This window comes from Mytilinidion resinicola, assembly GCF_010093595.1.
Source record: "Mytilinidion resinicola strain CBS 304.34 unplaced genomic scaffold BDZ99scaffold_2, whole genome shotgun sequence".
In the NCBI taxonomy this organism is placed as follows: Eukaryota; Fungi; Ascomycota; class Dothideomycetes; order Mytilinidiales; family Mytilinidiaceae; genus Mytilinidion; species Mytilinidion resinicola.
The window spans coordinates 57,126-83,354 of NW_022985438.1; the positions used below are offsets into that span (position 1 = coordinate 57,126).

At 45.0% G+C, this 26,229-nt stretch overlaps 8 protein-coding genes across 8 annotated transcripts; 5 read left to right on the forward strand and 3 right to left on the reverse strand.

The window, feature by feature from the left end:
* Positions 1-4,798: 4,798 nt before the first annotated feature.
* Positions 4,799-4,957, forward strand: BDZ99DRAFT_375477 (uncharacterized protein; the record flags this gene model as incomplete). The annotated part of the gene is made up of 1 exon (XM_033714977.1): positions 4,799-4,957. A coding segment is annotated over one exon (159 nt), but the record flags the coding sequence as incomplete, so codon positions are not given.
* Positions 4,958-10,488: 5,531 nt separating this feature from the next.
* On the forward strand, positions 10,489-10,704 carry BDZ99DRAFT_375675 (uncharacterized protein; the record flags this gene model as incomplete). Its single annotated transcript, XM_033714993.1, has 1 exon — positions 10,489-10,704. A coding segment is annotated over one exon (216 nt), but the record flags the coding sequence as incomplete, so codon positions are not given.
* Positions 10,705-13,289: 2,585 nt separating this feature from the next.
* BDZ99DRAFT_493604 (uncharacterized protein) lies at positions 13,290-14,400 on the forward strand (the record flags this gene model as incomplete). Its single annotated transcript, XM_033723248.1, has 3 exons — positions 13,290-13,796; positions 13,907-14,111; positions 14,249-14,400. Exons 1-3 carry the CDS (start codon positions 13,437-13,439, stop codon positions 14,398-14,400), a joined length of 717 nt encoding a protein of 238 aa, XP_033582557.1. The 5' UTR covers positions 13,290-13,436.
* A 1,182-nt stretch (positions 14,401-15,582) lies between these two features.
* Positions 15,583-17,501, reverse strand: BDZ99DRAFT_457579 (uncharacterized protein). Its single transcript, XM_033718715.1, has 3 exons — positions 17,292-17,501; positions 16,378-17,233; positions 15,583-16,293 (listed from the first exon to the last, which is right to left on the reverse strand). Exons 2-3 carry the CDS (start codon positions 17,193-17,195, stop codon positions 16,074-16,076), a joined length of 1,038 nt encoding a protein of 345 aa, XP_033582558.1. The 5' UTR covers positions 17,196-17,233; positions 17,292-17,501; the 3' UTR covers positions 15,583-16,073.
* Positions 17,502-18,227: 726 nt separating this feature from the next.
* BDZ99DRAFT_376887 (uncharacterized protein) lies at positions 18,228-18,784 on the forward strand (the record flags this gene model as incomplete). The annotated part of the gene is made up of 2 exons (XM_033715047.1): positions 18,228-18,577; positions 18,634-18,784. 2 exons carry the CDS (start codon positions 18,228-18,230, stop codon positions 18,782-18,784), a joined length of 501 nt encoding a protein of 166 aa, XP_033582559.1.
* A 291-nt stretch (positions 18,785-19,075) lies between these two features.
* BDZ99DRAFT_514259 (uncharacterized protein) lies at positions 19,076-20,069 on the forward strand (the record flags this gene model as incomplete). The annotated part of the gene is made up of 4 exons (XM_033724854.1): positions 19,076-19,125; positions 19,179-19,322; positions 19,562-19,602; positions 19,678-20,069. The coding sequence occupies 4 exons, from the start codon at positions 19,076-19,078 to the stop codon at positions 20,067-20,069; spliced, it is 627 nt and encodes a 208-aa protein (XP_033582560.1).
* Positions 20,070-20,641: 572 nt separating this feature from the next.
* BDZ99DRAFT_565561 (uncharacterized protein) lies at positions 20,642-21,173 on the reverse strand (the record flags this gene model as incomplete). Its single annotated transcript, XM_033727491.1, has 2 exons — positions 20,642-20,943; positions 21,002-21,173. 2 exons carry the CDS (start codon positions 21,171-21,173, stop codon positions 20,642-20,644), a joined length of 474 nt encoding a protein of 157 aa, XP_033582561.1.
* A 1,275-nt stretch (positions 21,174-22,448) lies between these two features.
* Positions 22,449-24,737, reverse strand: BDZ99DRAFT_470961 (uncharacterized protein; the record flags this gene model as incomplete). The annotated part of the gene is made up of 6 exons (XM_033721699.1): positions 22,449-22,589; positions 22,751-22,930; positions 23,051-23,710; positions 23,780-24,051; positions 24,367-24,479; positions 24,574-24,737. The coding sequence occupies 6 exons, from the start codon at positions 24,735-24,737 to the stop codon at positions 22,449-22,451; spliced, it is 1,530 nt and encodes a 509-aa protein (XP_033582562.1).
* Positions 24,738-26,229: the final 1,492 nt, after the last annotated feature.

Sequence of the window (26,229 nt, forward strand, 5' to 3'; positions counted from 1 at the left end):
TAGCGTTTTATTATAGTACGGAGACGACGGAATCCTGCGCCCTATTATATTCTTCTTAAAGAAGCACTTAGTTGCAGAATGCAACTATAAGATATATAATAAGGAACTGCTTACTATTATTTAATACTTTAAAAAATAGAAACTAGAGCTTAAAAGCGCCGCCTTACCTATTAAAGTTATTACTAACTACTGTAATTTAGAGTACTTTATAATAATAAAACTACTAAACCGCCGCTAGGCCTGCTAGTCTAAATTCCTGTCCCGTTTTAACTTTAAAATTATATATTAACCTGGAAAACTTAGGGTAAAGCCTAATTCTTTAACTAGGAGGTTAGAGAACCTGCCTAAGAAAGGGGATAAACATCTTTACTACTAGAGCTAGATAATTCTAAAAAAATTAAACTTTAAGAATAAAATAGAAAAAAAAACTATAAAAAAAGTAACCTTTAAAAAAATAAAGCTAAAATAATAGCTCTAGCACCTATAAGAACCCGGTAAAAAGGCTTATTACTAACTTTTCTAGACAACGCCCTATAAGATAAATAAAAGACTAAGGGAGATATAGAACTACCTTTTATAATTACCGCCCTACTAAAAATAGTATATAAAAAAGACCCTATTCTACTATTAGTTCTAAAAGCCTTAGAAAAAGAATACCGCTATTATATAAAGCTTATATTAGCTAAATACTAGAAAAAAGGTGGATACCTATACTATTAGAACTGCCTATATATACCCGACTATAATAAACTAAAAATAGAACTTCTATATATATACCACAGGAATACTATTACCGGCTACTTTAGAAAATCTAAAATAAATAGCCTAATAGCCTGCAGTTACTACTAGCCCGGAATACTACCTTATATAGACTATTAGGTTAGGAACTGCTAGATATATAAGAAAACTACTCTATTATAAAAAGCCTACTAGGGTATTCTAAAGCTGCTGCCTATTTCTAAAAAAGCCTAGCGTAATATATTAATAGATTTTATTACGCACCTATTATATAGCGGAAAGTATAATATAATTCTTATTATAGTAGACCGCCTAACTAAAATAAAATACTTCCTTACCTGTAAAGAAACCTGTAACGCGGAAGATATTATAAAACTTTTCCTAAAAAATATCTAGAAACTATACAGCCTGCCTGCCTCTATTATATCTAACTAAGGGCCCTAGTTTATAGCTAAATTCTAGAGATACCTAACTAGCTGCCTAAGAATTAACTACCTACTATTAACTATATACTACTCTAAAACTAATAGCTAGACTAAAAAAGCTAATACTATTTTAGAATAGTACTTATAGGTATATATATTCTATTTATAGGATAACTAGGCTAAATAGCTACCTTTAGCTAAACTGTTAATTAATACTATAAATTCTAAAAGCACCTATATTTCCCTCTTTTTTATAAACTATAGCTTCCACCTATATTTAGGTTTTAAGCCGGTTAAACTATTAACCCGCCTGCTTACTAGAGATGCTAAGCGCTTTACTAAGCGTATAGAAAAGATTCTAGAATATTTAAAGTCTAAACTTACTGCCTTCTATACCTAATATAAGGATAATATAAACTATAACTATTGCCCTACTTATAACTATTAAGTTAACAACTTAGTATAGTTAAATACTAAGAATATTAAAACCCTCCGCCCCTAGAAAAAGCTAGATTAGAAAAATCTTAGACTATTCCGCGTAGAGAAGGTTGTTAGCCCTTATATATACCGCCTAACCTTACTAAAAAGCATGCGCAACTATAATATTTTCTATATTAGTTTACTAAAACCTGCCGCGAATAATCCGCTGCCCGGCTAGTATTAAGAACTACCGCCGCTAGTTAAAGTTAAAGGCTTAAAGAAGTAGAAAGTCGAGGAAGTTATCGACTTTTAATAGGAGCGTTGCGGTTATAGCCGCCCCCGCCTAAAGTATACAGTAAAGTAGACCGGATATAACAAAGTTATAGAAGCGCCCGCTAACTATTTAGAATATACTAAGGAAGCTATCTAGTTATTCTATCGCTGTTACCCTAAAAAGCCCGGTTTTTAGGCCTTAATAAAGTTCGGCTATAAAAAAAGGAGTACTATTATAGCTTAAATAGTAAAGCTTACTGTATAGTATAACACGTAATATTAGAACCCGGCAAGAGGCCTTATTATAAGGGCCTATGCGAGCCTTAGCAGGAGTATACCTGCTAACCGCTGCCCTGCCTTTTTATAGCTCCTTAAGCTACGTTTTATTATTTAACCTGCCTGCCTGCTGTATATTATAGAACACGTAGTAAATTTAGTTATTACTTCTACCTACCTACCTAAGCTAGCTAGGGTAATCCTGCTGCCTAAAACCGTGATAATAGCTATAATAATATAGAGGATAATTACTAGATCTTCTATTATAACCTTAGTTATAGTATAGATTACCTAGCTATTAATTTTAGATATTACTAGTATAAAATATCGCCTATTTTTATATTTAACCGCGTTAACTTCTTTAGCAAAAAATTCTAGTCTAGCTTATTCTTTAGCTACCGCCGGTTCCTTTTTATTCCTAATAGTAACTCTGCTAGTATTTTAGGGGACTAGTAAAAGACTAGTACTTCCTAACTTACTAGGTTTAATATTAGCAATTATAATATAACTAGTATTTTATATTTAATAGAGGAAGTTTATAGTATATAGTTAAATAGCTTAATAAGCGCCTTAAAGTTTATAGATAGGACTATAACTTTCTTAAAAAAGGTCTAGTATTTGCACTCGACTATAACCTATATATATAACTAAAATATAGTCGAGATAATAGTAAATCCGCCTTTTCCTTTATTTTAGAAGCGATATTTACTTATAGTTATAAAATAGGTATATAGATTATATAATTACTATATAGAACGCTAGCGGCTAATACAGCGCTAGCGACCTATATTAGGCCGCTCCGCTTTTACCTTTTTTTTTTTTATATTACTACTTCTATAGTATAGTAATATAACTGTTTCTAATTGCTATTTACCTATTAAGCGAGTTCTTATAGCTGTAAATAGAACAATTAATAGTATAATTAACGTCCCCTAGCGGAAAACCCCCTGTACCGGAATAAATCTATTATTTAGGTATTCTAACTCTTTTCCTTATAATCCTATTAAATTATAGTTAGTATATTATAATTTCTGCCTAGGAAACTAGTATATAGCTAAAAAAATACAACGCTTTTAATTATACTATCGATTATTTCTTTTAGAGCTATAATAGAATTCGGTTATACTATAAAAGAAGACTTTCTATATATTAGGCGTAAAGGCGATAATATAAATATAATTTTTAGGTATAAGGTATTCTAAATATTTAGGAGTAGCTATAGTATATAACTTATATAGAACTATAGAAGATCTTAATATATATACTACCTTAAATAATCCGACGGCGTTTTAGCTGCTGATTTTAGAGGGTTATAATGCCGTTTTCTAAGGCTAACTTGCTATAAAACCTCCCTAACCGCGCCGGCACGGGCACGAGCGCACGTCCCCCTCGGGTTTCCTCTATTAGTTAGCGTAGGCGCCAACAGTTAAAGGGATTCTAGAGCCCGTTTTATATCCTAAACGCAGCGGCACGCCTATAACCTTAGTCTATTCTTAACGCCCGCATTATATTAACCCAAACTAAGGCCGCTCTGCCTGCGGCGTACTTAAACCCTTCTGCTCTTTGTTAGCAATAGATCCGCGCACAAGGCCCGCTCTTTCTTATCTTTCCTCCGCTCTCTCTTATTTTTCCTCCACCTAAAGCCGCGACTTCAGGACATCGCGCCCGTTTTAAACACACGCCGCACTGCTCGTTAACCAACCCTTAGAACTCCTACCCTTACGGCGAAGTAGCACCCGTACTCTAACCTTCGGGTTATAGGCTCTGCCCCTGTAAGCTTAGGATATACAGCCTCTCCACGCGAAAAGGCCGTCTAGCCTCCTAATCGGCAGTGGCACGAGTAACTATAAGGCCTTTTTGCACGCTATTAGGAAGCAAAAAGTGTTTAGACAGCATCCGAAGCCGAGAATACTCGGCTTACCGCTATAACAGAAACCTGGTTACCGTTTACCACCACCTTATTTAACACCGCTCTGCTACTACAGCAGATTAGCGTCTTCCTTTATTAAGCTCTTTTATTAAGCTCTTAGTTAAGCTCTTCCTTTATTAATATCTACCTTTATTAACCTCTACTTTTATTAACCTCTATTATTATCGACCTTTATTAACCTTTATTAACCTCTACCTTTATTAACCTCTACCTTTATCGACCTCTATATACTAATATACGCTATTATCTATTAGTTAACAATTTGTCTAAGGCGAGCAAGTATACGGAGTCTAATATAGATAATAGTATAGTGTCGGATACTAATCTAACCGATATTAATACTTATACTAATAAGGACAATAAGTATAACAAGCAATACGAAGGTATAGAGGATAGAGTATAGCTATTTTCTAATAAAAACTATCCGCCTAAGTACTACCTCTAATAGCTGGAAATATTTAATAATTAAGAGTATATAAAAAAGGATTATAAGGACGGTACTACTCGCCTGCTAGATTATATAGAAAATTAGTAGAATTAGTAGGTTACTAGTTTCTATACTCTAGTATTAACCTGCGCTGGACTTAAGAATATAACGCTAATATAGTATAAATACTAGATATACTTTAGAAAAAACAACTTCTATTCCTATATAACTGTGTCCGTCCGTATACTATATACTTTCTTTAACTAGCTACTTAGTTAGCGCTAAGGGAAGAAAGAAAGGAAACGTTAGGGTACTAAGTATACTAGCTCCCTTAGAATATACTGGAAGGTATATCGCCTGGTATATAAAAGAGCAACTAGTAGTAAAATAGATAGTAAAATAAACCGGAGCATATATAAGGTACTAAGAAAACTAGCTAAAAAGTATAACCTAAAAAAGGTAGGGTAAGATAAGGCCTGTATATATATAGAGGATTAGACTAAAGTACTATAAATAAACCTTATAATAACTAAAAAAAGATATTTTTATAAATAGTATAGGATATAAGCCTAGATCTACTTATAGCTTAGTAGGTTTACAGCAAATCGGCTATAAGCTATTCTTAGGCTCTGCTATTAATATATATAGGTTACCCTACTCCGGGATCTAAAAGGGGGGCCTTATCGGGTATTACTAGAGTTTACCTTTAAATTTATAAAGGAGTTCCTTAGGATAAAAGATATATAAGTCTATAAGTCTTCCTGCTAATATCTATATATTTTTAAGGAAATACTAATTTTAGCAAGGAATACCTTCCCTTTCCCTAAAATTATCTATAATAAATCCCTTATCTTTAGTCTATATATTTCCTTTCTTAAAGTGCTTTTCCGTAATTAGGTGTTTACAGCATATAATCTAATATCCGAAAAGGAATTAAGCAGGCTCTATATTCTACTAGGGCGCAATAAGCTACTATTACGCCTTAATAGTAAATTAGATAATATTCTAGTACTTCGGCAACCTATAAAAACCCCGAACGGCTAGGCTATTTCTTCTAATTAGCCTCTTTAGTACTCCACGTTGCTGCCTTAGATTAGAGTACTAGAAGAGATTATAGGGTTTACCTAAATTACCTATCCCTATTTATTAAGATATAATAAAGGGAAGGCCTTTAATAAAAATAGTAAGCTTAGCCTAAGCTATTATTAGGAAGATATAGAATTAATATAATATATAGGTAATATTAGCAAGGCTATATAAAACCTTATAATAACGCACCGCGATATCCGGACGTTTTTAAAACACTATCTTTTACGAAAGATTACTATAGATATATAAGCTATTATATAAGGTATTTAGCCCTAAAATATAATAATATAAGCAGCTTATACTATAAGTCGTTTAATTAATACCCGACGGCTATAACAGCTTACTCCGGAACAATCTATATTAGTAAACAATTATCCTGCCGTTTAATACCTGCTCTAAAAACAAAAGAAACTTAAATATACCTTTTAAAATGCTATAAAACATCTAAAGTATAAAGAGCTTAGTTGCAAAATTAATTAGGAAAGGCAGCGCCTGCGAGATGCCCTTCTTTAGGATATTAAAGAACGTTAGGAGTATAAGCAACCTGTGCGTGATGTTAAGCAGCAACTTGCCGGTATTAAAGTTAAAACTGTCACGGTATCGACCGCGACACCCTACCTACCGAAATTCTGCCGCAGATTGCTACAACTCCAGCAATCTGCACCGGCCTACTACCGTTGGCCGGCCTCCTGCTCTGCCTGCCCTGCTCCGCTCCCGTCTCGCTTCCGCTTCCTATCCTGTCCCGCTCCAGCCACCTACCGGCTGCCCCCTTTTCCTATCACCTGATCTGGTAAGGACCTCGCGTACACGCATGCCACGCGCCGAAACGGCATAGAGGCCGTACGCCACGCGCTCGGCCACGCCCTTATATCCGGTGGCCCGTCTCCCGTCTTCCTGTCCCTTACACAACGTCTTAATTCTCCACGTAGCATTGTATATAGCACCTAATTAACGCTCCTTTTTAAGCCCTCGACCTCTCGCGTGTAGCGCTATCGTGACACTAATACTATAACTAGGTTGCTTCCTAGCCGCTCTATTCCACCTTTGAAAAGCTTATTTAGCATGCCTAATAATACCCCCTCTACTAGCCCTTTTGCTATTAGCGCCTCCCTAAACCTAAATACTACTACTGCCAGCTATATCCCGCCTAACCTAGCCTTGCCGCTGTAGAGTAGCAACCTCTAGTCCTAGAATACTAACCTAGGCCGGGATAATTACTTCTAGCTTTTACTAGAAATAATAACTATACTCCTAGGTTCTAGAATAGCTATAATATAGCAGTTATTAAAGCCTTTAAATGCGGCAATAGCCCCTATAGTATACTTAAATAAGCTATAAACTATAAAAAACATCCGCAGTTTTTCTATAATAGAACCTATTCTAGCAGTTAAAACTAAAGCGCCTTTTCTAATCTAGTAAAGCACAGTTTATAATACTAGTTACGCCAACTATAAAATAAAACTTAGCGGGCTATATATAGATATTTAATTCTTTTCTGCAGAAAGCCTTTTATAAAAAAATATAGGGCTATAGAAAGAAATTATAAGGCTGCTGTAAGAAATTATAAGGCTGCTATAAGAGAATATAAGGGTGTAAGAAAAAGCAGGACTATAAAAGATCGTAAGGCTGCAGGAAAAAAACGCGAGGCTAAAAAAGAAAATTGCGCGGAACTGCTAGCTAAATAAAACTTTAAGAAACAGCAAAAATACTACTATTAAGCTAGAGCCGGATAAGCTACTATACCTATCTAGACTACTAGAACTTTCTAGAGCTAACCTATAATAAGGTTCTAATTCTATAGCGTAACTATAGTATTCTTCCGGTTCTTCCGCCGCTTTATACTAGTTTTAGCCCTATACTAACTTTAAAATAGACAGCAATTATTATTATATAATAATATTCTATAAAAAGAATTCTATACTAAGAATACTAAGGATATATAAAAACTGCGGATACTAGGATTTATTTTACGCGCTACCTAATATACAGGTCTAAGTAAATACGGGTTTAGTTCTAGCATAATAGTATATTTCTCGGGCTGCTAAGTTTAAAAACAGTTTATAGTTATAGCTAATCTAGAATTAAAGGTGGATATTAAAGGCCCTATTTAACTTCTATTTTTCTATACTCTAGCGGGCTTAAGTAGCTGTTAAATAAATAAGGCGTTAATTCCAGTTATAAATAAGTTAATTATATAGTATTAGTAAGCCCCTAAAGTTATCTTAGTAGGCAGCTTATATAGTAACTTAATAGTAACTAGTCTATAAATAGTAATTTAACTTATAGCTATTTATTTATCCTGCTTAAGTTTAATTACTTATAGAAGAATACTTCTAAAGCTATAATACGCTAAATATACTATTTTAGGCTAGTATACTTATTAGGCGAGCCCGTGCCTAGCTTTAGCGCAAGGCGCGTATATTATCCTTTTTTACTACTTTTCTATACTATTTTACACCGGCGGCCTTTATAATAATAGAGCACTAAGCTTTGCTTTATTTTATAAAAAGGTATTATTTAACTTCCTAATATATAATATTCCTATACCCTTTTAAATAACCACCGCTTATTTAACCAACGTAATACTATAGGTAATAGTGCGGAAAAATAGTAGTCTATTTTATAGAAATATAATAATTGCTTTTTATAGCTAAAAAACCCTGCTTATTATTTTTCTATTATACTAGAAACTAACTTAGGGTTTTAATATACTTCCTGCAATTCTATATTAGTATAAGGGAGAGGATGTTATATTAAGCAGTTACGCCTAACGTAGTTAACAGGTCTTTTATTATTACCTTACCGGCTCTTATTCTATTCTTACTAGTTGCGTTCCTGCATATTTTTTTACGTCTTCCTGCGCCCTAAGTTCTTAGGCATTAGTTAAACCGCTAGACTGTCTAACTAATCTTCTTCTATTTTACCCCTAAACCTCTGGTTTGTATTTTACTCCTAACTTAAAAGCAGATTAGCAGTTTCTGGACTAATAGACCTCTATAATAGCGGGGAAAATAACTTTATATAAGCTCGTGGTGCTTAGAAACGGTGGCGTTAGGAAGACAGCTTTAACTATCTAGGTAGGCCCCTTTACACCCGTTATATATCAACTACTAACTATATTCCTAGATATATCTAAACCGCTTCTATAAAAACGGAGACTACAACCCGACTATTAAGGACTTATACTATAAGTAAGTGCAGATTAATTAATAGTTATATATGTTGGAAGTGCTTAACACTATAGATTAAGAAGAATATATTGCGCTGCAAGACTAGTAGATACGAGACGGCGAGGGCTTCGTGCTAGTATACAGCATCTTGTCCCGGTCGTCCTTTGCCTGTATTTAGAAATTTCACTACTAAATCCAACAGGTTAAGGAATTATCACTATCCGGATCTCTAATATACCCTGGCTCGCCGCTGGGTGCAATATTAAATAGCTCTTGTTTCAGCCTAGCTCCCGTTATACTAGTGGGCAACAAATGCGATAGGGTAACAGAGCGCAAAGTGTCCACAGAGGAAGGCAGTGCACTTGCCCGCGAGCTAGGATACAACTTTGTAGAGGCTTCTGCAAAAAAATGCGTAAATATTGAAAAGGCCTTTTACAACGTTGTCCGGCAACTAAGGCGGCAAAGGCAGCAAGGGCGGCAAAAGCAGTAAAAGCAAAGGCAAAGGCAGCAACTATAAGAGTTTTCTAGCGGCAAATAAACCAACGCAACGCCCAGGTGCGTTATATTATAGGGTCTGCAACAGTTTATTATTATATAGAGTATATAAAAGGTGTCCACTTTACTATCTTCCTTTACAGGTATTAGCCTTAGATATAGGCTTAGTCCTTATTTACTTTAAAAATTAAGCATTTCTTCTTACTTATATATAATTATTAGTTTTACGGTTATAAAAGGTATAAAAGTAGGGGAGGCAGATCTAACTATAGCTATAGTGCGACCGCAGATATAGCCCGCCTGTTAATATCAGTAACTATGCGCGATATTATCTCCACTCGGGACGAGGATAGGCAGGCGTGTTAATAAATACCGACAAGATGCACTAGGATAGCTGGAACAGCCGTGCACGGGCGGGCTTTAGGATATAAGGGGGACTTATATACGGGTTAGGCCCTTCTTCCCTAGTTAACGCGTGCTAAGTAGTAGTATTAACCGAGTGGGGGTGCAACCCGTATATAAGTCTCCCTTCCTTATAGAAGGCAATCCTCGCTCCCAGCCCTATAATTCCCCACCGCAGCAATTATTAGCCGAAACTGTAAAGTGGCTTTAGCGCGCCACTCCCTATATAGCCTAGTGGCAGGGCGAATAGCTTGCTAATACTAATCTTAACACTCCTATCGCCCAGTTGCGCAAGAATAAAATTACAGGCATTAAAACAGGCGTTCTCGAAGCCATTAACACCTATAATTTCGTCTACGCCGATCCGGACGACCTCCCTGGCCTATCTCCGACTCCACAACAATGCGCAAAGGCTGTGTGGCTAGCCGCGTGGTGCGAAACAAAAGGTAGTAGCGGAGCCGCTTAGAACAGTAGTATACACAATTATATACTTAACCTAGCGCTATATAATAAGCCTTTCATAAACCGAGTGTATTTAGTTAACTAGTGTGTTCTCGGGTCCTCTAGGTCTATATTAGATCCCCTAATATCTTACAGTATATCTGCAAAAATCGCCCTATCCTCCCTAATTCCACCTAAAGAAACTCCGTGACCTTAATAGCGCGCCTTAATTCGCTCCTCCCTCTCTAACTAAGAGCGCCTTAAGCGCAGCAGTATCCGAAGCCTCTAAAGCTAAGTTGTATTAGAGCGGACGTTTAAGTCCTGTAAAGCAGCTCTAGCTGCTTAAAAACTATAAAGAATATCCTATTATCTTTTGCAACTTTAATATACAGAGCTGTTTAACGCTTTATAGACAGCATTAGAATCCTAGGATATAATAATATAGATATAATTATTTCCGCTCTACCGATAAATAGGATGCGATTCCAATATCCCTGGGCAGATAACCTAGAGCACTGTTATATCTTCGGCTTAATACCTTTTACGGCGCAGGTACTGGGTATTATAGAGACGGCACGGAAGTATAACTATAGTTTAGGCGTTTCCGAGGATAAGTAGAACTCTAAGGTCTAGTATCTACTTTTTAAACTTGTATATAATATATGCAAGTACTAACTAACGCTTGAAATTTATAATATATAAGTTTTTGTTATTAACCTGGACAGCTGCATACTAATAGCTATAGAAAAACAGCCAGGATTAAACCCGCATTACTCGCACGCTCCAATCTCCGCGGCCGCGTTGTTAATTATATTATTGTACTTAACCTGGACCCAGCTATTAAATAAACCTAGTGCCGCCTCTATCCGCTCCCTAGCGCATTTATTAAGTCCTAGAATTATATAACTCGGGCCTATTATAGTTCTATTACTATTAATATTTAAACTAAAGGCCCTATAAAGTTATAGATAGACGGTAAACCCTAGATTATAATATAAACCAATGCCTGGTTAAAGCGCCTTACTCTTATCCGCGGCACTATAAGTAGGTTATAGCCCGCTCTCCCGCTTCTAATCGCCTATAGTTATAATTAGCACTTATTAGTTATCTCTAAAAATAACTAAAAGATAACTATTTAGGAGCAAATTAATATTAGGGATATAAGGTTGTGCTTTAATATAATAAAGGTGGTAGCGGTCCTTTACTAGCTTATAGGCTAGGCTAAATAGGTGTGGCGGCTGTAGCTTTTATCCCTGGCAGGATAAGATTAATAAAGTTAAATAAGGGCGCATCCGGAGCCTACCTTAAAGCCCCTTGGAGATTCTTTAGTTATTAATAGCTATCCTTTAGAATATATTAATATATTCTACTTTAACCGTTGCGTCTGATTTAGTTAGTTCCTAGATAAGAAGAAGGCGTTTCTTCTCGAATATTAACAAAGAGTGTATAGCTAGGCCGTCTTTTAAACTAATAAGCTTTAGCGGAGTTGGCAGACCTGGAGCTTCTTTTAATAATATAAATAAGGAGCGAGATATTATAGATAGACCGTGCCGAAACTCCTAAGCCCTAACTAGTTCCTTATAACAGTTATAGTTTAAGTTTGCAATGCGAGCAACTTACAGTATAAAAGACGGCTATATTTATATAATAGACACTATAAAAGAGTATAAGAATATTACACCGCCCTTAATTTTCGCAGGCGCGCCTTTAACCCCTGTGCCGGCCGACCAGAAAGCTTCTACCTAAGCACCTTAGGTTCTTGCGCTTTTTATAGATATCTAAGCCGGAGGATATATTAAGTAATACCCACGAACAGAATTTAATAAGGTTGAAAGTCGGCTTAACCTAGCTAAGAATCGCCAAATTCACCCCTTAACAAACGCCCCCTTGTTTCTTATTCCTTATACCTATCCCGTGAGATCTACAGTAATCCCAAATCGGTAGGCTGCCGTGTCTAGCCAGCACAGCATCCTCTCGGAGTGTATTAACGTTATCGTGCGACCGACCAAATATTTAGATAGATTCTGGACGTCGAGCTAGTACACTACTATTACTACTGCATTAAACATTAATAGACTTGTGCAATGAACTTAACTTGCATCGCAGAGTGTATACTAGAATTCACTACCCTTCTTCCGTCTCTCTTTGCAAGAACTGGCCATCTTTTGCATTAGTTCCGCTGTTGTTAGATCTGCGAGCGCCTGGACCACAGCCGCCCTGTCCGCCTGCTTTTGGTCGTTGTATAAAGACGAGGCTAATGTCTTGCCAAGGTTGCTAGACAAACGACTGGCGCTGGAATTTGGCGGGTAACGGGAGGTAGAAGGTGCTGCTATTACTCGCCATTGTGGAGTTATTAGTAGGTTAAGCTCTGAGCAGAGATAAGGTCAGGCGTGTTTAAACGTTAAGTGAGCTGCGGGGCTTAGGAGGGAAGCGGCCTTTCACTCCCTTTATCGTTGGCTTGATGTTATACAGAGCTATCTCAGGGTTTCACAGAATCCGTACTTCATAACTTTGCGTAACCGTGCAACCGGACCCCCATGCGCTACGAGAATGCACCATTTGGGCCGTCAGTCCAGCTGGTGGTGTCTCAGAAACATTGTGCAATGGAATGACCCGCACCCGTCTTCCACGCAGAGAGCCGTATTTCACAAAGTTTAGTGCGCAAGAACTGGGATTCCAACCCTTGAATTGACTCAGCACCTGCGCCACGCTAACCGCCACAACGCCACGCCCATGACAGCCAACCACAGTTGCCCATATCCTTTCTTCTCTACTCTGCAACCAAAAAGCAGGTCCTCACAAGGACGCGGCCGGTGCGGGTCGGCACCCTTCCTGCTAGCGCGGCCAAACTGCATGCTGCAACAATCTTGGTGTTCAGTCGTGGCCGTGATCTGGTCCTATCCAATTCGGAACTGCTCAGCCATGTAACTTAACCAAGAATACCTCGCTCAGGTCCCAAAACGGAAACGGAACTGCGGTCCCCTTTTGGTGAATGTGACTGTAAAAGTAGGGAGTTCAATATTGGAACTAATTGCTACGGATCTACCACACTCATTTTATCCCCCCTCAACTCCCTTGGTCTCCCATTGGGGCGCCTCATCCAAACCCTCCGACATGGCAACGTCATCCCTTGACATCGAGACCACGACGCGGGACTAATCGCCCTATGACCTGCGAAGATCGAGCCGCACGCCGAAACCAGCCCCGAAAGTTGTAGATGTGGCATGGAACTAGACCCCTACGCCACCACCGCCACTCCACCCAGCAACCTTATTTTCCAGAAGTTGCTTGTCTATGCTAGTCTACTCTAAGCCCGGATTATTTTCGCGACCTCTACATTCAAACCCCGGATGCTCCTCCCGAGCAATGATTCAGCTATCAATACGCCGCCCGCGCAGAACGCCCTTATCCCTCTCCGTCCTATCGCCCATGCTTCAAAGCGCAAACGCTCCGCCCAGTCTGCCGCTGAACGGCCCATCGTCAACAGTACAGACAGTACGGCGGATCCTGGAACTGAGGCGGTGGTAGCTTCACAAACCCGCGCAATACTCACACCCCTCAGGCTCGGTACAACCATCGAGGAAACGCAACCTCGACGCAGCCGCCCTTGGCTCTTCCAATTCCGCGGCCCCAGCTCCAAATCACAAACGGCAACGCTCCTGCTTCGCACAACCCCAGCGGCTCACGAGACGGCTTCTCCGGCAACCGAAGTTAGTACGTTGGCAGCAACCAGTCTGGCAGACCGTTCCACTCAGCTAGAGTGTTTGCGAACAACACCGATACCGACGCTGACGTCGACGTTAGCTAGCACGATGACTAGTGCTGGGAGAATGTGCAGACGGGCGCTGAAGAGATGTTGGCACAGCTAGGATACCTGGACATTGGCAAAGACGACCTGTTCGGCGAGGAACACAACAGAGGCCTAGGCGCCCAGAATGAGACTCCCAATCTGATCGACTCTGGAGTTGCGGACGTCCACGCAACCTCTCCCGCGATTCTCCAGCCCAGGCGCACCTGTCGGACATGTCTGTCAAGCTTCCCGTCGAACAACGCGCTATTCTAACAACTACGCAAGGACTGTCTTTACCGCCGGCGGCGCACATGAACCTCCGCTCTGCCCAACATACCTGCAGACTACATGCCCGCAGACTACCTCCCCAAGCCGCGCAAAACGACGCCCTTATCCTCCTCCGTCCTTTCGCTCGCGCTTCGAAGCGCACACGCTCCCCTCTCGCTGAGATGAAGTCTGCCGCCGAATGGTCCATCGCCGACCGATTCCCCCAAAGCGCCCTGCCCCGAAGCGCCTACGGTTGACTGCGCGTAAAAATGCTTCTGGCGCGCAGTCCCAGACTTGAACCCGATCTACGCCGAGGGCTGCGCAAATGAACAATATTATGGAAATCGAAAATAGCGGGGCGCTGAACAAGACTCTAGCACAGCGGCGCAACCGGCCGCCAAACCCTGTTGTTTCGCGGCATTTAGAAAGGGACGCTATAGATGGCGCTGATCCAGATGCGACTCCACGGGCGACTCGACCCGCTATTATCCCGGCTCTCGCTGATCCCGCAGCCCTATAAAGAAGACGGCGGACCTTAAGGTTGCGTACTGGGCATGGACACAGGCAGACTTTGCTGAAGCACGAGATCTCCCACCCCATATTGTACTCTCCAGCGTGTAGGGATGCATAGGCGCGGCATCGTCCCAAAGGAGATCAAGGTTTGCGCTCGTGGCAACGTCGCCCCTTGACATCAAGACCACAACGCGACGAATCGCCCTAAGACCTGCGAGAATTGAGCCGCGCGACGAAACCAGCCCCAAAAGTCGTAGAAGCAGGCCCAATACGACGCGGCCGAGCAATAGTTGTAGGATGTAACATGATGTGCGCGGCATCGCCGGATGGATAGGGTACATATATCGATGTTGTTGTAGTGATAGATCATTTCTTTTGTAGCGTGTGATAGCGTACTTGTACTGCGCCTGGGGTCCGACCTGGGAAGTGTTTAAATATCTCCTTCCACTCCATGGCCATGGTTCTCCTGTACGCGAGTAACCGCTCGTCTTCTGACTCCAACCATGCTACTCGCTTTCGTTTGGAAAGGCGCATTTTGCCTCTATTAAACCTCGGATTAGGGCCCATAGCATGAGGCTTGTATTCCGTTGTGTCTTCATCTGTATCCTTGTCCTCGTTCTCTTTGTTCATGTGGTTGTCTGCGTGGTCAGCGTTATGATTTGCAGCTTTGCTGTAAGAGTTGCTCTTCTGGTCTGCACTAAGCACCGTCCAGCTCCGACGAGGACGTGAGTCTGATGCACTATTGTTATATCGGCATCCTAGTAATAACCATGAATCCTGCGATAACCGGGTTATCCGGATGACTTGACCTCTCTCTCCGAGAATGCTGGTATTAAGTGCTATTAGGTCCAGAGGCAATTTCGACTTATTGCAACAATTGCTGATATAATCGACAAGGCCTTTGGCACAGGGTGAAGAGTAATATCAGCTATCTGGTAGGCCTGGTTGGCGCTGAGTCCATAATTGATGCTAGGTTCATTTACAGCCGTCCCTCTACAGTGCCCGAGTATATAAACTTAATGCCCTCGCATCTCCTTTCTCTCTTTAACTTATTCTTTCTATACGGTAGCTTTAGGCCTTAAGGTTATTATTTAAGCATATATTATACAACCCCTTTCACTGCTAATCAAACGGATATATGTAACTAGTCCACAATTTGTCGAACTAAAACTCTAGGATATAGACCGCATTTCACCTGAGCAAGAAAACCGATAATCCAAATCGCGTCATCAGCGCTTGTAGCCCATATATCGTGTGCAAACAATTGCAGAGTACCACCTACGTAAGGCGAATCGAAGGACAAGCATATGAGCAATGCTCTGCTGCTTCGCTATAGACGAAAGCACCCTACAAATCACCGACTCAAATGAGCGCCGGCACTGAACCAACCCGGTCTATTTCCGGTCCGACCCGACTATCAGGCTCTTTGTCCAATGGAGGAACGAGGTTGGGCTGGAGGAGGCGGCGGCGGAGTTATTGATGTAGGTGGTTGACGGTCTGATTTCGGTGGAGGGGGTGGCGGCGGAGGAGGTCGTGATGATGAAGGGGTTGGAGGTCTCGGAGGTGTTGGAGGTTTTGCATTGGGCGGCGGGATAACCTCAGGTGGAGAATGGGTATGTGCATACTCTTCACCGCTACTAAAGAAATTATTATCAGTATGCATAGATCCAGCTTAATGGAGGCGCTTGTTTAGTGGAAACTTGGTAAGGGATTGTGCTCACAAGTGGATAAATCGCAAATTGACGGAAACCACTCGATGCATTAGCTCAATCAAGCCCTTTTCTTCTTCGTTCAAGTGCAATTGTTGTGTCGCCGCTGCTCTAAGTGGCCCGGTATAATTGGGATCGTAGGGATTCAAGTATTCCAAGGAAACAATTTCGAAAAAGCGAGGGAAAAAACCTGCATGCCCAAAGTCTATAAGGCCTATTGATCTGTCGCGTAGCATAATCATATTCCGACGGCAGAGATCCAAATGGCAGAACACAAGCCTTTGGGAGGTGAGATCGATGGATTTACCGTGCAATGCAAGCCTCTTGTTTAGCCATGTATTCATGTCTTCGATGGAACGGAATATAGTGCAAGTGCCATAGTCGGACCAGAGGTAGCCTTGCGGCTTGCCCCCTCCAACTGGCCCCGGCGACGCCTGGCTGTTGCTAGATATACTTCCAAGGTGGGAAATTATACTAGCAACGCGCGGAATGATATCTGTATGAATATTAAGGTCGAGGTGATCTAAGCCCCAGCCACGGAGATACTCCATGAAAAGGTATCCATAGGGGAGGCCAGTTGACTTGTCGACGAAGAAGCGGTACACCCGGGGGATGCGAACGATACTATGGTTGGCATGTTGATAGGCGAAGTCCTGAGTCGCCGCTTCCTGAGCAGTCACCCCTAACCCGTATTTGACTACCATGTTGTCTGAAAGCTGGACCACCGAACCGCCTCCTATTGGACCGTCAAGGACTCCATTCTGGGATTTCATGCGACTGACAAAGTCTTTCAGCCATTCTTCGCTGGCGGCGGAGATGTTCCAAGACATAAGGACGTGATAGCGGATATCTAGTGATAGACGTATGGCTAAGAAATGTGAGTCTGGAGTGCGCTGAGTCAGAGCGAACAGTCCTTTTATACATACCTCTAGGCAGGAAAGTGGGCACAGAAACTCAGATTCAAACTTGGGTGAGGATGGTTACTTTGAATAAATTTGGACTGGCTGTGTTGTCGTATCAGACGCTCACTCCGCGTCTGAGCCGCGGCCAAGATTCTCTTGGACAGAGCCGGTAATCCGGCAAAGCCCAATCACTTTGGACGGATCAGTTGGGCGGCGGTTGGCTGAAAACGTGAGGTGAATTAGTGTTGTTTTAGGAGGCGTAGAGCTGCATCGTGGCCGCTTGTAGCTGCTGACTAATACCTGGAAGGTCGCCTGGTGGAAATTGACGCAGCCCATCCCGCAACTTCTCTAACCTGCTGCAAACTTGCACCCCCAACAGTTCACTGGTTTCCTTCCGCTCGAGTCGTCCTGTTGTACCCTCTAAAACCGCGCCTCACGGAAGCGCGCCGTGCGGCACTGCAAGGCGCCTCCAAGTTTCATGATCTGCTGGGTGCTAGATGGTATATTGCTTTGACGGCTCATGCTGTCCCCTAACTTGAACCATACGCCGGACATCTCTGACAGAACTGCTGCAGCCCTGCGGCGTAGTTCTACATCCTTCGCGTGGAGAAAGGCGGCTTGGCCAATGTCCTGTCAGTCTACAGCCGCTTGGACAGCAATGGTTCTGAACGGGAGATTTTGGGCTTTGGGCGTAGAATTTGTCTCTCTAGCCGCTGGACAAGGTATGGTGACTGAGCTCTCCCCACAAATAGAAGCTCTGTTTCTATTACTGAAGTACTCTTTCAATGCGTTACCGGTCAACTTCACAGGGCGGCTCAGACTTATAAATGGACTTTGAGCCATACCAACGGCAAAAAAATTCCCTCTAGCATCGAAATTCCTACTCGTTTGTCTTTTATCCCTTCGACCGTCTTTTCCAATTCACATAGGCTCTTGCCTCCGGCCGAACCATATCTCGCCATGTCTACCTCTCTGCGCTCCGATGCTACCGTCACAGCAATCTCAGTCGTCGTCCACAACTCTGGCCTATTTTTTGATACGGACACACGTAGTGGCAATCATGCAGACATCTTTCTACTTTATAATGGGGGTTCACTGCGCATCAACATGCGCAAGGAAGCCGCGCATCATAACCATGGAACACTCAGCATCACGGTTCACGACTACCAGCGCTCGAATTCCTCTCTCCAGTACTTCGATCTTCAGCCATCTGCCGGACTCACTGTTAAACATGTTACGGACCTCATCTATCAGAATAAGCGCCATCAGTTCAATCTAAGCCCCAGCGGCAAGGGATGCCGCTATTGGGTGTATGCTCTCCTATCCCACGTGTGAATGACTTTGTGCTTACCATCTTATGTAACAGCGTCACAGTCCTCAATGATTTAAGGGCGGCTGGGTATATTAGCAGCCAGAGTAATCCAAGCGTGGATACGGTGCATGGATATCTACGGTACAATTATTCCCGCGGCCAAAACCCAGAATTCGAGGAAATTGAGCCAGGAACGTTCTATTGAAATGTGTTCGGATGGGGCGCTTGCGATGAGGTGTGAGCCTGTAGACTGTATCGTTAGGGGGCGTTGTGTAGGACGTGACCATCTGCAAGATGGCGGGGAGGTTGCATGGAAGGAGAACGGACTGAGTAGGAGAGTTGTCTGTTTTTCCCTACAGTTATATGTATTCGGTCTTTCAATTCCCTACCCCTATAGCATCGACCAACTCTATTCATTCGTTACCAAGACCAGGCCTGATATATCGAAGCTAAAGCCCCGTCGGTCTGAGGCTGTCGGTACGCCGATGCGAATGTTATGAGGCGTGCCGAAATAGCAGAGCCCAACTATCGGGATACCGATCCCGGGTATGAGAGTTCACGATACCTCACACTACTTCGCCCGCTCACGCACTGATTAGACCGCCTTTTGCACAAGATTTTTGGGACCCACTCTGGCTTTCTCCCGTGCTCAAGGCACCTGAGATCAGCATTCCAGGTAATGCTCCTGCAGTCGTTAGCGGGAGGGATCGTGCGATCAAGAGAATCGTGCGAACGGAAGGATCGTGAGTGTTGGAATAAGTGATACGATTGATGATGAGGGAGGCTCTGTAAGAGCTAGTATATGTACACGGTGCCAAGAGACTAGTATAGTGTAACCATTATGTGACAGCACGCGTCCCAACCACCGTGATATTCGACAGTGAGAACGGGAGGATCGTGAGAGCGGGAGGATCGTGCGAACTCTTGGCGTACGCTTTACCTACTTTAGGCTAGCGTATGGCAGTATCACTCATTGATTAAGACCCTCAGCGACCACCCATTGCAACCAATTCTACCTCTCTGGTGAGTGCGCACTGATTGCTTCTCACTATTAGGCCTCACTCTGGCTTGCGTTCCGTATACTAACCAGTGTCACAGGCTCTGATCATCGTCGCTGCTCGACCTTCTCACGCTTCCGACCGTCACCCTCAGCACACGAACATGCCAAACCTGCAGCTGTCCTCACTCCTTCCACCTCGTCCTATCCCACCCTACACTACCAAACAATTGTCCCTCCACTGCCCCGGCACCATGGTTCACGAGACAGGCTCGCGCCACATACAACGCGTTTGAGGGGAAGTTCGAGACGTTGGGACCACTTCATCGGCCTTATGCGACAAGTGATCGAGGCCCTCCGCTGTGGCGGCTACACCGATATACACAGTGTTGACTTCGGCACTGCCCGTGTGGTGCCAGTCGCCACCAAGAAGATGGGCGCTGGACAAGGGATTACCGCCGGTATCGACGTGGCTGCCGCCATCCTGAATTGACAAACATCTCGTCGAGAAGACGGGTTTCTCGGCCCTCGGCAACATACCGCGCAAAGACCGTGTGCACCTTATCCCTTCGGGCGCTATGGCACCGGGCTGCTACAATCTCCTTCGAGGCCTCCTCCCGCTTGGCTTACTGCCTTCGCGTTCTTCAGCGTGCTCCAGCTCGCTCTGCGCCCTCAGATGCTGCAGTACTGGGTTGCTCTGCTCGCTCCTCACGGACGGGTCAAAGTAGAAAGAGCTGTATTACACTTATTAATTTCACCTAACAGCTGCTGCCTCCTTATAGACGCTAAGAATCTCGCGTTTAAACCACTCTAGATACACGGCCCGGCCCTAATCTACAATGCAACACAGGTTGGCATATAAACGGCACATGATAAGCCAAGTATCCATACTCCCAAGCGTCACTTGGCCAATAACGCTAAGCCTGAGCGTCCCTTCAGTGCTATTCGCATTCAGATCCGCTTCCACAGGCTCCCTCCCAGTCACCCCTCCTTCTATCGTCGCAACCACAGCATACAACTGCCAGTCGCCCTCAATCTCCATGGCCAGCGCCGGCATCCCGATATCTACTTCTTCGATCTCGCGCTTAATGAACTCGACGGCGACCAAGCAGCCAGTTGGATTATCGGATCGGTGCCGCCATACGTGCGCTTGACCTCGATGCTGAGGAGCCGCGGGTTTTGGTGGATGAAGGTCGAGGCCTGGTTGATGGCCTTGGAGGGTTCCTCAGTTTTCGCTTGCTCGGTGCAGAGGGCGGCTTTGGTTATGTGGTGTAGCTGTAGGCCGATGGCGAGGTCGATCTTTTTGTCAAGATCTTTAAAACGGGTGGGCAGCGTGCTCCCGGGCACGCATTCAGGGGACATTTCGACTGTGCGACTGCACAAATTAGTAAAACAGTAAAGGCGCAAGAAAGGCCTATAACACACATGCAACTGCAAGACTCTTCGGCATAGGGCTAATCGTACCTTGCTCCAAATGAGCATCGCATGGATTGCGGCTCTTTGGATACCTGGTAGGTGTTTTTTTTTCTGATCCGTTCGGGCCGATGGTTTCTTCATTAAGTACGTTTGCGATTGCTCTGGCAAGGAATGAGTGCATGCTGCTGCCCCCGGTCAATGTAGAGTCTAGACCGAATGTAAGCCTTCTCTAGCCACACCGCCACATTCAGCAACCTTAAATTATTTAAGGTTGTTGGATGGCGCTAGTCTACTCTAAGCCTAACCTCCTGCTGACTCAGCAGTGGGACTTCGCGACCACCAAAATAACCTTTATTGCAACTCACAGATCGCCGCGACCCGCGACACCACCACACAAACGTCGCCTCCTCGCATGCTCCACCTTTGATTCTTGTCGCCTCTAGGTCCTCTTTGCACTGCCTTTTCGCCTTCCCCAACGCCATAAGTCCTGCCGACGCCCGGTTGGACAACTTGTTCGGCGCCGGCGGCGCGCAGACTACCTCCCCAAGCCTCGCAAAACGACAACCTCCCTCCGTCCCGTCGCTCGTGCTTCGAAGCGCACACGCTCCGCCCTCGCTGAGATGAGTCTGCCGCCGAACAGTCCACCGCCTACCAACGGGACTCGTCTTCCCGCCTCTGGCCGGCCGCGCAAAGGCTTCTAATACCCACTACTAGTCCTAGACTCGATCTGCGCCGGTGGCTACATAACGGAATGCAATTATAGAGAGCGGAATAGCGGGGTGCTGAACAAGACTCTAGCGCAGCGGCGCGGTCAGCCGCCGAAGCCTGTCGCAGTTGTGACCAAGGTGGAATTGCGGCCACGCATGTGGGAGGTTCGAGTTGCAAACTCCAGAAGCTATCCGCCTCACGGATAGTGGGCCACTCCATCAAAGAGCTTCTTAAGGCTTTCACTGAATTCTTCACTTGTGATAATTATATGTTCCTCGGCAAGGCGTGTGTAACGCGCTGCTCAATCCGCAAGCTTCAAAAGTTGCATAACGCGTCAGAATGGCACGCAAGACATGAATGACAGATAGTCGGCTGCCAGAGTATCACAGTGCCAAATATGCTCAATCGAGATCAGTTGCGACATCTCCCGTCGTCCTCAAAGTCGTTATCTTGACTATCATTCTGCGCAATATTCTTTCTTTCGCCATGCAAACTGTTCCATTCTGTAGAACAGTCTAAGGCGCGGTTTTGCCTTTTGCTTCGGAAGTTGCGGCGTCCGGGTGCGTGCAGCTTGACGATGCGGAACTCGCTGGTCGGAACTAGGCGATTGCCCACACCGCGAACTATGACAGTTTGCTCCATCTAACGACCTCACTTCCGCCTACGAGTGTCTGCGGCCTCAACCCCAATCCGCAAGCGCGTCCCACCAGAAAGGGACGCTGTAGGTGGCGCTGATCCAGATGCGACTTCACGGGCGATCCGACCCGTGGTTATCCCGGCCCTCCACCGTGATGGCAACCCCAAAGCGAAGAGTGTGATAAGGACTGGCCCCCTTCGGATCGAATGATTGCAAGCATGGAGATGCGCTGTCGTTTATGAACAGGAGCTGCTGTAGGGGTAATAGGAGAGCCGGTCTTAGCTCTTTTCACCTCGAAATCTCCTCAACGAAGTGTACGTTACAGGTCCTCGGAGTGGTCTCGTGAGACAAACGCTGTCCAAGAGGCAGAGCGTTCCTAAAGGTACAGGCAATCGATGCTTTAAGCGACTTACTCTCCTGACTTTCACGTCCTTCCAGTGTTGGAGTTCGGGGGTATCAAAGGCTTCAACTTGGGCACGTTCGAGGTGGGGTTCCTTCTCCCTCTTAGGCAAGTAGACCTTGGGCCTTGGGTTGATGGAACGCGCAGTGAGCAAGTGCGTCCTTGTCGTCACCCGGTCGTCCTTGGCAGACGGCTAGCCGGATGCAGTATTGACACTGAAATTCCTTTGCGGGGGTGGGGGAGCCTGGCTTATCTCTCTTCACATCGAAACGGTAGATCATTTCCCTTGCAGCATGTGCCAGCGCGTCCGTACTGCGCCTGGAGTCCGATCTGGGAAGCGTTTAAATATATCCTTCCACTCCATGGCCATATTATTCCTGTACGCGAGTAACCGCTGGTCGTCGGACTCCAACCACGGAACGCGCGTTCGTTTGCGGAAGGGCATATCGCCTCTGTTGAACCTCGGATCAGTGCCCATAGCATAAGGTCTGTATTCCGTTGTGTCTTCACCTGCATCCTCATCCTCGTCCTCTTCGCCCATGTGGTTGTCTGCATGGTTAGCGTCATGATTCGCCGCATCGCTGTGAGGATTGCTCTTCTGGTCTGCACTGAGCATCGTCCAGCTTCGACGAGGACGCGAGTCTGATGCACCATCATCATATCGGCATCCCAGTAACAACCACGAATCCTGCGATACCTGGGTTATCCGGATGATTTGACCTTTCTCTCCGAGAATGCTGGTATCAAGCCCTCCCAGGTCTAGAGGCAATTTCGACTTATTGCAACGGACAATTGCTGTTATAATCGACAAGGCCTTTGGCACAGGGTAAAGAGTAACATCGGCTATCTGGTAAGCCGTGTTGGCGCTGAGTCCATCTCTAGCCTTCGCTCTTGGAGAGGATGTTTGTGGGGAGCCAGACCGAGTCACGCTGTCTGTTCTGGGCCTAGACAGGTGTTCGCCATCGCCGCCATTCTGTAAATCAAGGAGGTCGCTTCAAGATAGGTCCGAGGTGTCGGCGCCATTGCTGCTGCCGTTGCTGACAATTCGACCGTTATTATTACCGGAATTATGACCAGTCCTATCGTGCAGCGATAGAGTATCGCGATCTATTGGAGAGCCATTATATGAGTTGGGTTGTTTTTGTTGCTTCTGGGGTCGCAAGCCCTCGGTGCCGTCTTTGGCAGAATTATCGGAATTATAATCGATATCGTTGGGTGGACTAAGCTGATCGAGCTTCCGCTTGTTTGGGGTCGGTAACAGATCGCCTACTGTGTTCGCCTTGCGATTACTCTCCCCATTAGCCGGCGAATTGTCTACATTTGTCAGTTTAAGATTGCGGTTACAGCAGCGTCTGCTACTCACCGAGGCTCTCTTCTTTATTGACTCTTAAAGACTCTTAATCGGCGGCCACGCATATCCCGAGCGCCTGCCTAGACTGTAAGACAGCCGTAGCACTCATGCGCTTAGCTGGATCATCCATCCCGTCTGGCGCCGCAAATTCGGTATTGGTTTTGGGAGATGGTCGTCGGAGTAGTTCCTCCAGCGTAGGTAGCTCATTATCGCTACTGTCGTCTCCATCACCTGTTGGTCGTTAGACGAGACCATCGCATTAAAGGCGAAGTGCGTACCTAGCTCAGGACCTTCCCTATCAGCTTCGCTTCCCTCAGCTTCCGAGTCCGAATCGGACCCATCATCCTCGATAACTACCAGATGTTCTTCGTCCTCCCCATCTGCAGGTTCTCTGTTAGTGTATGAATTCAAGATTGGGATATTGTAACGTGCCTGAGTAAAGCAACCCTTGCGCCTTTGCTGCCCGCATTGTCGGCGAAAGAGACCTCTCCCTCTCAGATTTGCTGCTCGGTGTCACCGCAGATCGGCAATCATGCAGAATCGCAGCCGGCATTTTGGGAGGGCAGGTGTAGGAATTGATTTTATCAAGTGAAATCTCTGGAGGTATACGGAAAACGCGTTGAGAAGTTGCCATTGTCGCTGTCGCCATTCTGCAGTCGTTGCGCCGTTAGAGTCGCTGTTGCCTCGTGCCTTTCTGGTAGGCCTTGGGCAAGGGAAATGTCAGGGCTTATAAGGTCCTCTTTTCGCGCACAGCCTTCTTGTGCAGCATCAGCCTTCGAAAGACACCCCAAGATTCTCAGCAAATCAACGTACGTGACGCATGTGCCTTTGCCACCCGCAATGCATGAATTACAAGGGCTTCAGCTTGCCGCCTGATCAGCGCCCCTAGGAAGCTGTGGTCGAGTCGTATCCGTCTATCCGGCCTGCCGCATTCCAGCTGATACCATCGTGACGCCAAACCCCTCATCAGGAGGTTGGCGGCGAAGCAAATCCTCTACCATCATTTGTTAAGTAAGGGCTAGACCAACAACCTCAGGGAGTGCCATGACCCTCTGTGCTGTATCGGATGATCCGTGCCATGTCCGATATACGGAAACAGGTGGTCATCAGACGCTCCGTGACTTCATGCATGCGGTCCTGTGCCGTATCTGTTAGTGGCGGTAAGCGAGTGACCTGCAACGACCCACTGCGCCGCATCAGACAATTCGTGCCGTGTCCGATAGTGCCATGCCGTGACTGGTTGTGGGGATAGGCCGATGGGCCTTGATGGTGATGACCACCGTCTTAGTGCATGTACGTGCGCTCTGCCGTCGACGCCCCCTGAGCTTAACAACCGTTCCTTGCTGTGTATGGTGGATGCGAGTGGATGAGCCATGTACACTTCATGCGCCCTAAAAGATGATACTCCCCGGCAGGACTGTCACCGAGTTGCGGTGTTGCATCTAGCGAGTGCATGCGCCTAGGGTCCGAAGGCGTCTTTCATGCAATGTTAGTGGGGGACTGCAGCCTACTGGAACTCCCGGCCACAGATCACTTGGTTATAAAGCGTGTTGGCGGAAGCGGACGAGCACCTCTAATCAGCAGGATGCTAGCAGGATGCGGAGCGAGCCTAGTGCGCCTTCGGGGTTCCTGTTTGATCCTGGCGAGACCATCCTTAGTAGCGTTGGCATGTGAGGGCTGTGCCGTGAACTGTTGCTGTTGGAGCCAATGCCGCCTAAGCAACGCCAGCGTTCTGTCCCGTTCAAATCACTGCTGCCCTCTGTACTCTGCGAGCCTGCAGCCGTTTGAATGCTTGTGGACTGTTCCCTCCCGGCTCTCTACAAGCTGCAATTTTGCATGATTGCCGACCTGCGGTGACGCCGAGCCGAGATCGACCAGAATGAAACGGAGAGCGAATGGCAAAGGCGGAGTGAGGCGAAGGGGACGCACGTCGTAAGACCACCCAACTCCGCCTGGTCCAGGGGGAATATCCTTAGCCATGTCGTTCTCAGTGCTACCGAGGCTGTAGCATGCATGGTGAGCGAAACGCATTAGAGGACTGCATGAGGGGATACGTAGGATGTCGCGTGATGCTTGCTAGGCCTGCCTCTGAGGTGGGCAATGCTCCGGTGAGAGCAGAGAGCCTCCGCAGCCGTGCCGGT